At 40.6% G+C, this 10,422-nt stretch overlaps 1 protein-coding gene across 1 annotated transcript in view; it reads left to right on the top strand.

Moving 5' to 3' along the window:
* Positions 1–9,671: 9,671 nt before the first annotated feature.
* The window catches only part of RHOQ (ras homolog family member Q), a gene marked incomplete at its 5' end in the record, with an annotated part of 4,196 nt that continues 3,445 nt past the window's right edge, over positions 9,672–10,422 (top strand). The window contains one exon of the mRNA XM_009320916.1: positions 9,672–9,881. Coding sequence (XP_009319191.1) covers positions 9,672–9,881 — 210 coding nt within the window. The remainder of the gene's footprint in view (positions 9,882–10,422) is intronic.

Raw genomic sequence — 10,422 nt, 5'->3', positions numbered from 1 at the left:
TGCCAAATTAACAGTAAGTTAATGGCAGACCAAAGTAAAGAACCCAAAGCAAACCAAGTTTGAGAGGTTCTCAGAAACTTCAATTTTTGATATGTTAAAAGCACATTTTTATGAAGACTACTGATCTAGAGAGACTCCTGCTAAACATTGATTATGTGGTCAAGTAAAAATCCCCTTTTCCTGGGTTAAGAGTCAGTAGATATCCTGTAGTTTCTGACAGAGTTCTCTCTGAATTTTACTCGTTTACAATTTCTTCGAGGTACAGTGACATCTTTCAATGCTATCCAAACATTCCCAGCTAAAAAGGCAACACTGAATACAAGCGATAATTATTGCTCTTCCAGCACAATGTTATTGCAGATCCTCTTACTTCCTGACTTCATTTTAAGATGGGGTATGCACCTGCACTCATTTGAGTATCGTATACTCTGCAGCCGTACTGTGGGAGGCAAGAGTGAGGGAATGGGACAACTGGGTAAGGAGGCATGAGCTGGCAGTTTTTCTGATAGAGAACATAGGAGACCCGGGAAATTTTCGGCAGGTCCATAGTCAGACTTCTTGATTGAAATCTGTTGCCTTTGCAAAGAGCTCTTTATATTTTGGTTAAATATGAAGAGTATAAAAAATGCACTATTTTCTGTTTATAGCCTAACTTCTGATTCATCCTCCAAACTACATCTTAAACTAAATACAATTTAGACTAGAGTACTGCCTCTATAGCGCAGACCTACAATGCAAAAGGACTTACAATGTGTGCTAGGGTCTGATCCAAAGCTCAGTGTTAGCAGGCACCCTACTGCTGATTTCAGTAAGCTTTGTTCCAGTTCCTTTATTGAGAACACATGGACAAAGTGGACGTAAAACTTACTTCAGCAATACCGAGGTTTTGTCAGTCCTAGGCATTCAAAATGATGAGTCAGCTATTCCTATCCACAGACACCACTACCTAAAAAAACCTAGGGAATCAAAATGGTTTGAGACTTTTTCTTTTGCCCTTTGCTGGATGTGGGTTTTCTTTAAGCCTTTGGGCTTCACGTATTGAAGTTTTCTCTGTATCTGTGGGGGACTAGAAATTTGTCTTCCATTTAAAGGTGAAGAGGATGTGATTTTTCTTTGTGCGATCATGAGACTCCAGGAACCTGGGCTTTAAGAAATAATATAAAGCACATTGATTCAAAATCCTGCAGTTTTATTGGGAATTATAAAAACCAGCTTTACTAAAATGGATGCTTTGGGACAGAGCTTCAGGACTTTTTTTTTAAACCTCCAAATTAGCAGTTACATTTCTAACAAAACTGCCCCTCCTCTAATTAGAAAAAATGCAAAACGAGGGCAGAGAGGAGGGGAATTGTATCTTTTTACCGCTCTGTTCTGTGGTTTTATAAGCAGTCTACTGGTTTGGACTGGAGACTGGATGATTTGTGTTAAGAAAAACGTGTCTGAACGCTACATGACGCTTTCAGCAGTTCTGAGGAGCTTGTGTCATTTGACGCGTTAAGCGGCTACTGTACTCTGTTTTAATCGTGCTCTGTGCTGCATCCGTGTTGTGGCATGTGTGCAATAATTCTTTGCGATGGCTGGCACTTGCTGGTGTGTGTATAAAAATGCAGGTGGCAGCATTATTCTCCAGAGCAAAGGAACATCTATCAGCATCCTGGGTGAGCTTATTGCTTCAGATGAATACAATACAGACTGAAAGTGCCTCAGGCAGCTTGCGCTCTAAATTAGATGTAGCCGTGAATGCTAAAAGATCATCTGTAGGACTTAATGCTAATTCCTTGTTGGTCTGATTTCCAGTTGGGATGCAGTGGCGGAGTCAATAAGGGGTGGATGCCAGGCGTGATCTGGGCTGCATCTGTAGTTACAACCAACAGAAGCCCAGCCACGGGCAGTGAGATGGCTTACATATTCCTCACTTCAGAAAGAAAAAACATAGGCAGTTTTTCAACTGCCTTAACATCTGCTGCAGTGAAATCGTTGAGTGTTTTACCACGTTCTTCAATGGAAGGTGTTAGCCCTGACAAATCGGGACTTGACATAAAACGAGGTGCAGAAGACTCTTAGGAACTCCTTTAATTCCAGTAACTCTTTCACCGTGATGTGTTTATTCAATGTGCACATGATGGCACCGGTACTCTGGCACTTCGTCTTCTGAGAAGTTGCGTGATGGGAATTAATCTTGAGGAGTCAGTGTGAAGGCTTAGTCTTCTATCTTACAAAGCTGTTGCTCAACACTGGACTGAAGAACGCGCTTTTGGGGTTTATTTGTAAAAAGTGAAAGGGAATGGGACACCTAACTGATCAGTCTGTCTTGTCTGGACAGGATTTATATAGTTAGTAAATGAAAAGACATGTCTGATATGATATGGATGATATGGATATGATTTTATATATATATATATATTAAAAAAATATAGCTCTATTCCATAGTCTGTTTTCCTTGTGAGAACAGATTTATTGATAGTCACATTCTTCTGTAAAAATAAAGTGAAAGAACCCATCTTTCCGAAGAGCAGGTTCTGCAGAGGATCCGACCAGATCCCCTGTGCCAGGGTGAATTTTATTTTTTTCCTTTGATTGCCCATATCTGAAAGAATGGAAAATCCCAATTGTTCATGGCTGCAGTCACCAAAACTGGGGTGAATTCTTTTCCTGGAGAAAGTGAAAATCCTGTGTGGGAAGAGTGCTGTTCATAAGGTCACTGATGGTGAGAGAGGAACCGGCGCAGGAACGCGCCGCAGCCTTGTGATATCTCATGGGTAAGGAGTGAAAAGGTTTGTCCATGGCAGTTACTCTGCCACTTCTTAGGAGCTCCATAGTGGATTATCAACTGGTATAAGGTGTTTAAGTGAAACTGTGCTTGGTGATACTGCTTGCAGTCAGTTGAATCCACGTTCTGTTGTTACAGACGCTAAAATAATAAGTCTTATAGAGAAAAATCAGGGACTTTGACTTTTAGAAAACCACAGAGAAGCCAGCAAGTTGAAGTTCCTGTGGTGATGGAGAGGAGAGAGGGAGTATTCTGTTGAGACTGTCTAGGACAATAGTTCAGCATCACCACATGGCAAGATGTAGGATTTGGGCAGTATTTAATCCCACATTAAGACTGGGATCAATTCTGATCACTTAAAGGCAATTTTGTGTATATTTAAAGGAATGTTCTGTCCTTCTTGGCTCTAATGCTCTAAAATCCATCTTAACTAGGCTCCATCTTCCAGCTAGTTATTTCTCTATATACAGAAAAGCTTTTTAGACATGTAAGCAGCTACACAGTCCTCAAATATGCCAGAAGGAAAGTTTTGTCAAAAAAAAAAAAAAATTGTAATTCACAAACCCTGGGCTTTGTCAATGTATAATTCATACCTCCTTTGAACAGTCCTCTTCACAGGAATTTAGAGATGGATTTAGATCAGCTTACTTCATTTTTAGAATACAATGAAAGAGCACTTACCTGCCTTCTTGCAGCCTTTTCTATAAATCAAAAATAGATGCTGGGCCCAAATCGTCAGCCTTTTGCACTCCCTAGGAAACCTGTGCAAAGAAGCCACAACAAACAGGACAATTCTGCTTTCTTTAGCAATGCAAGCTCTATCCCCAGAAGCCTGTGAAGAGACAGAGGGTCTGTAGTGCATGTTTCCCCTGCAGCCAGGGAATAATCACCACATCTTGTTTTGTGTGTTCAGAAGCTAGTGGCTACACATGTAGGCGACTGAAAAATCAAACCTAGCGATCGGCGTAACAGGGCCTGGGTTGCAGAACTGGAAAAGCAGATGTTTTATGGCAATGCTGTGTCAGTCCAAATTGCAGCTTGCCAAATGGTCCTCCATTAGTGGTGCCTTGCGAGTGGCAGTGCCAGGAAGCCAGCATCCTGGGGACGCTCCACCCTCCTTCCTTGCAAAGGGTCACAGCCTTATACAGCCCAGACTGAAAAAATTCGGAGAGTTTTTTTAGCCAGGGAAGCAATTTGTGCTTGGCATGGGGCAGTACAGACCACTTCCCTCTCTCTCTTCCCCCACCCAAGCATCTCGTAGAATCAGAAACCACAGGGTGATTCAGCGGGGTGAAGTCTGTTTCCTGGTGCGCTGCTGGAGTAGGCAGTTGCTCTCGGAGGCTTTGCCTGGTGCTTATGGCAAAGCTGCAGATCAGCCTTTAATGCCAAATAATCTGGGGGAGACGGCAGGATGTGTCTACTGGGGTAACTATGAGCTGTCACTGAGTCCCTGGGGCACATGTTAGATGCAACGGTCATTACGGTTCACTTGTTATGTTTTCCAAAATATTACAGGGGGCCTTCTGAAACGGGAATTTATTTTCAGGGAGGAAAACAATGAAAAATGCAGTCTTGAAGGATAGCTTTGAAATGCACTTCAAAAATTAAAGCATGGCAATTCATATTGGGAGAGGACTTCTGACTGTCGTTACCAAGCCCTACTAGGAAATGGGTTAAAACTTGGACTTCTAGCTGGGATTTTGCTGCGCAGAAACCAGCTAGTTACATATGTGTGCCTCACTGAGACCCTCTGAGCAGCAGTAGTGATTACCCTTCACTGCATGAAGGTTGGATTCCTCTAGCAACTCTGCCTGATGTCTATTTTTGGCTTCCCCTCTAAAAACAGATGGTTGGGAGTGGGAACCTCCTCTTACAATTGCTGTTGTAAGCTGTGAAAGCAACAGATGGTTGCTAACACAGAGATCACAAACCTAGAGTTGTTGAGTTCCAGTTTTTCTTCCAGTGGTGCAAGCTTTATTTTGTTCCCTCCCATCCACTTTATGCCTTCTCAGAATGGAAAAGAAATAGGCTTATCCTTTTGTTTATAAGAGTATGTCAGTATGATATAACTGGAGATGGATTGTTAAAATTTCGTTCCTAAGCTGCAAAACACATGAAGTCATTAACTACTTTGGTTCCATCAGACTCTAAAACACTGGGCCTGGATTAAAACATAAGCATGACACAGCTTGCTGAGGGCCCCTGCCACAATGTTAATGACATACCAGAATTTGGTTTCTCCTATTTGCTTAAAGACACTAGCCCTCATATTTGCAAGGAAAAAAATCAAAACAAACAGATCTAGGTTAACATCTTCTTTGCTACCTGCAGATCTGAGAGGTATGAATTTCCCCAAGGGTCTTGGTTAAGGCGTGGGAAGGTATTGACTGCAAAGGTGACTCCTCTAATTGCCTTTCATCTCTCCAAATTGGACAGAGAGACCCTAATACCATTCCAGAGGAGAAGGAGGCCTGTGGTCTCACATTACTGAGAGAGGGGTAAGGACCTCTGTCCCCATCACTTTAACTTGGGCAGGGAGGAGCGTGATAAAACAGGGGAGCTACAGGGGCTCTATACTATGGGATCTCAGTATGCCTGCACCTCTTACTTCAGTTTTCTAACAAATACAAGGAAATAATGCTTTTTGTGGGTCAAGAAGGTTGTCCAGAAATTATTAGACTTCACTTTGCCTTAGTTTATTTTTTTTTAAATATCCCACTGCACATAAGCTATGTACATCAAAGGCTTTTGGAGTGCTTCGCAAAGACTAATGCATTATTAAGCTAGCAAACCCCTACGGATGGGAAGATGCGAGTAGAGAGAGGATAATAATTTGCTCAGGGCTACATATTGTGTCAGTGGCAGAGTTAGGGATACAGTTTGTGTGTTTTTAACTATGTCTCTCAGCTGATATCCATGGCATTGGGAAAAAGTATTAGTTCAAAATCAATTGTACAACTTGAAATACGGCACTGCATTCTGCTTTTAGTCTGAGCAAACCCTTGAAATGAAGAAGAATATAATGCTGCAGAATTGCAATACCATTCTTCAGTCTGCATACAAAAAGTTCCTCAAGACCTCTGTTTTTGAGCAGGTAAATGTCAGGGAAAAAAATAGCCAAATTTTGGATGTGTTAAAACAAATCCACCTGAGCATCCAAAATACAGTGAAAATCAGTGACTCAGTATTCAAGTACAAGGCAGCAGAAAGTCTCAGAGAGGCAGATTATTAGGTACTGTAGCATGGAAAAAGAGACCTAAAGGAGAGATTTTAAGGAGCTAAGATAAAGGCAATGCTAGACTTAACCTGCAGAATATCCAAACTAGGGCGAAATGAAAATTTAAAAGTATGAATTTCCATTCTCTCCTCTTAAAAACAAAATAAAACATCCAAACAGTCCTTCCCAGTTTGTAGTTGACAAGCCAAGTCAAGTCATTAGTTCCTCCATCTCATCTCCTTTCCCATGTCTGTTCTGTACTGGCAGCTGTCCTGGGTTACCACAGAGATGCTAGGTAAATGATGGGTGGTCCTGCTGCAATGTTGTATCTTCTATAGGGATCACAGCTCCATATAACGTTAATTAAGCCAACATACTTGCGTCCAATTTGTTTAAAGTTATTACAACTCTCATATTTTCAGCATGTTTTTCTATCTGTATTCATCTGCTTCAGCAAATAGTGAACAATTTTGTTCTGAAGTCCCGGAGTATGTTGGAGAATGAGCCATTTCACTATTATAGCCTGGAGTTTTTGAGACTTGTACTGCATATTTCAGTCCTTAGTGGCTTTCTTGCCCATCTTATTCACATTCTTAAAATATTCCAGTTAAATTCTTTAAATATTTTTAATGCCTAAATATACACGCAGTGCCTCCCCCAATTAGATTGGAAGTCTAATTGCTGTACCGTGTGGTGTGTACATGCACTCAAATTGGAATTTATGTTGACTGGCTAGTATAATTAGATTTTGCCATTGCATTTAATTTTAGAATAAACCACGTTTATTTCCCTTACACTAGATTCAGGAAATAAATTACAGTTGAAGCAATCGGATTTTTCCAGGCTTCTCTAATATTCAGTCTAAATTCATTTGGTATTTCAGATTCTTCTACCAAGTGCAGCAGTTATTAAGGCCCAATACATCAGAGAAAGTTTTCAGGTTTGATTGCTATTTCTGAGAGGCTGTTGGGGAGTAGAAGGAGTCTTTAAGCACAGATGGCCTACTAGATGCTGGTAACATTTTAAGCCAGGGTCTCTCTTATGAGGACCCAGGACCAGTCTAATCATATGGTGGGAGGCTTTATTAGAATTACCTGCCATTATTAGTATCAATATGAACCTAATTTTCTTAGCACAGACAAGGTTTAAAGGAGAGCCTGACAGCACTGACTTGTTTCAAATTTGGCAGGTATAGCCAAATTCTCTGTTAATTTAAGTAAGCATAAATGCAGTGAAGTCACTGTAGTGAATACCACGTACATCTTTGGCCGTGGTACGTGATGTATCCAATCACACTGTACTTGCCTTCAGTTTAACTTCTTAATTACATAGGATGGGCCCACAGCTTGCCCAGTGCAGATGGGACAGGGTATAAATCAAAAGGCATATAAATAGATGCAGGGGCAGGAAAGGAGTTCAGCAACGCAACGCACATGCCTTAAAAAGCGGTAACAATGCTCACTCCCAGATGACTGCTGAAGAATATGTGGGAAGTAAGGTGTGGTACCAAGATGTGGCTAAATGTACAAGGATTAGTATCCAATGGGATTTAAAAAGATAAACTAAATATGAACATTTTGAAGTAAACCATGCAAATGTAACTCGGCTTTGAGATCAGAAAATGATTAGTATTTGCTATGAATAAAAGGTCCCTCTGTAATTTGAAATGGATTAACTAAAGAGATATTTTAAGGTCAAGGGACTAACAGCAATTTCTGGTGACAGTGAAATGTTTTCTCCATTCCAGCATTTAATGCAGACAGTATTCTAGTTATTGTAACCCAGATGTGAGATTTCTAGAAAATGTTGAGTGTAATGAAGGCAGCTCTTTGGCAGTAGGAACAAATTACGACTTTAAACTAGATTTTTAAAGAAAATCTATTCAGTAATACCCCACATATGATTTAGTAGAGCTGAATTTGAGAGCAACTGATGGATCTGCCTGTGTGTTCTGGCATGCAGATTTTTGTACTCCAGGGACCAGTGTAATTTGCAGTTGGGAAGCTTCTTTCAGGATTTTGATCTCCACCCCAGAAAAAAGAGTGGCAACCCTGAGTGGGATCTAACTATATTCAGTAGTAGAAGTGAAATGTAAAATACATGCTTAAAAACAGAATTGAATGTTGAATAGTTTCAAGTTGCTGTTGTGATGTTCTTAAAGTTATTTCTGCTTTCTATGATGAACGTCGACAGATGTGGAAAAGACACAGTTACTGTTTTTTTCTTTTGAATCAGGATAGGAGCTTGACACTAGCAGGGAGACGACTGATCTTCAAAAAGGCCTGTCAAATGTAGTTCCACAGTAGTGTCTGTTACTGTGGTGGTGAAATTGGGAGCCCATGTTTACAACTAAGCATGCTTTAGCTTACTGAGAAAACTGCAGAGTATACAAGACTGGCAGTAGAGTCTGTAATCAAAATGGCACATGAGAATACGGATTACAAATAAGAATATTGTGTAAACAGACACTGAAGAGTACTGGCAAATGGTCACCTCCTTGCTAGTGCAGACTCTCCTCCAGTGCTTGTCTTTTCTCCATTTCATGATGAGGATAACGGCCCTCTTCCCATAGTTGTTGACTTCCAAATGAAAAGATGGGTCTAGCAGAAACTGTTCGGAGGAAGTTCTCACGTTTTCTAAAATTCTAGTGACACTATCTTTAAAACTTAACAATTAATCAATGAAGGGCTTTTTTGAGGGTGCAACTATAGGTTAATAATCTGGTAATGTGACTGTTGCCAAGGAAACAAAAATGTAATTTTCTGGCTCGTTTCAAACATGGCGTTGAATTACATTTCTGTCTCTACAGAGAGTTCCGGTATTTGTGAGATTTAATTAAGATGGGGAGCTTACATGGGGAAGAGGGAGGCTGCTGCGGCAGCCATAGTAAACCGGTGTTTATTGTGGAAGAGAAGGCATAATACCAGCATTCTTCACTGTCTCTGCAATGCCTGGGCTCAGTCTTAGTTATCTATTTAAAAAAAAAAAAAAAAGCCTCAGGTAGGAATGGTAAGGCACTGGTTCACTGCCATAGAGCAAAGGAAGCCTTGCAGAAAGAAGCTGGGGCATGTTCCCACCTGCTCTTAGCTAAAAAATAAGGCAAAATCCACTTTCTCTCTTGCTAGAGAGAACTCCGTTTTACAACAGGGATGATGCTCCTAGCTGCTTCTGTTGCCACGGTATTGTATGCCCTGGCAGTAGGTTTCTGGGCAGTAAGGTTTCTAAGAGACAGAAAGAAAATTCTAAGGAGGGCCTTAAATATCACCTCTACATATGATCCAAAAGAGAACATTTAAGTGCATTAAATAGCCTTAATCTAGCCTAGCTTTGCATAACCTGGATGGCTCTATAGCAGTCACATCTGCTTATTTCTCTTTGGTCAAACAAATGCTAACCTTTGATTTGCAAGCATGTTTGAACCATAAGCCTTTTTTTTTCTTTAAGTGAAAACTTTTTAAAGGGTAGTCTTCTGTATATTCTTGTACAGAAGTAAGTTTCTATCAGTATTAACACACTTTTCAAAGTACTTATATTCACATATAGTTACCCTCATGTGCAGATTTTGCTCTAACAGCCTCACTAACTAACCTGGAATAGTTGTAAACATTCAGAAAGTTTGCCTCAACAAAATTCCTGAAATATGAATACTGTTTCTGAATATAACTGTTAAAATTAACAAAATATAAGCAACAATTTCACATTGCAGATAACAGAATTTTTCTTTCTCAGGAAGACTATGATCGTCTGAGACCTTTATCTTATCCTATGACCGATGTCTTCCTTATCTGCTTCTCAGTGGTAAACCCTGCTTCATTTCAAAATGTGAAAGAAGAGTGGGTACCGGAGTTGAAGGAATATGCACCTAATGTTCCCTTTTTACTAGTAGGAACACAGGTATATCTGGTTCTGTTCTACTTTATTTTAACAATTCAGATCATTGTATGGTGCCTTCTCTTTGGGCTGGAAGTTCAGGCCCGACAGGACCCAAGCAGCACCTCCTTATGGCTTTGGAGGAACGACCCTAACAAGTGGCAGAAAAACCTAAATCTGTGTTGTTCTCCAATGAGCTACCTCCATTTTGTTAAAATATATGCATTGTAAACAGGGTGGGAAGATTGGCTGAATCTCTCCATGTGACTTTCTATGAAGTCATGGGACTTACGGAATAAAATTGTCTGTTCATACCCATGTTATTGGAATTACTTGGGTCTACAACGATTGGTCATATCCAGTATTTGCTGAAGCAAAGGAGCAAGGGGAGAAGTGAGACAGGGAGGAGGCCTGCATGGATGAACAAGGAGCTCCTGGACAAACTCAAACACAAAAAGGAAGCCTACAGAGGGTGGAAGCAAGGACAGGTAGCCTGGGAGGAATACAGAGACATTGTCCGAGCAGCCAGGGATCAGGCTAGGAAAGCTAAAGCCCTGATAGAATT

This window comes from Pygoscelis adeliae, unplaced genomic scaffold (genome assembly GCF_000699105.1).
Source record: "Pygoscelis adeliae isolate BGI_AS28 unplaced genomic scaffold, ASM69910v1 Scaffold233, whole genome shotgun sequence".
In the NCBI taxonomy this organism is placed as follows: Eukaryota; Metazoa; Chordata; class Aves; order Sphenisciformes; family Spheniscidae; genus Pygoscelis; species Pygoscelis adeliae.
The sequence above is the reverse complement of the archived record's forward strand: the minus strand, read 5'-3'. Positions and strand labels throughout refer to the sequence as shown.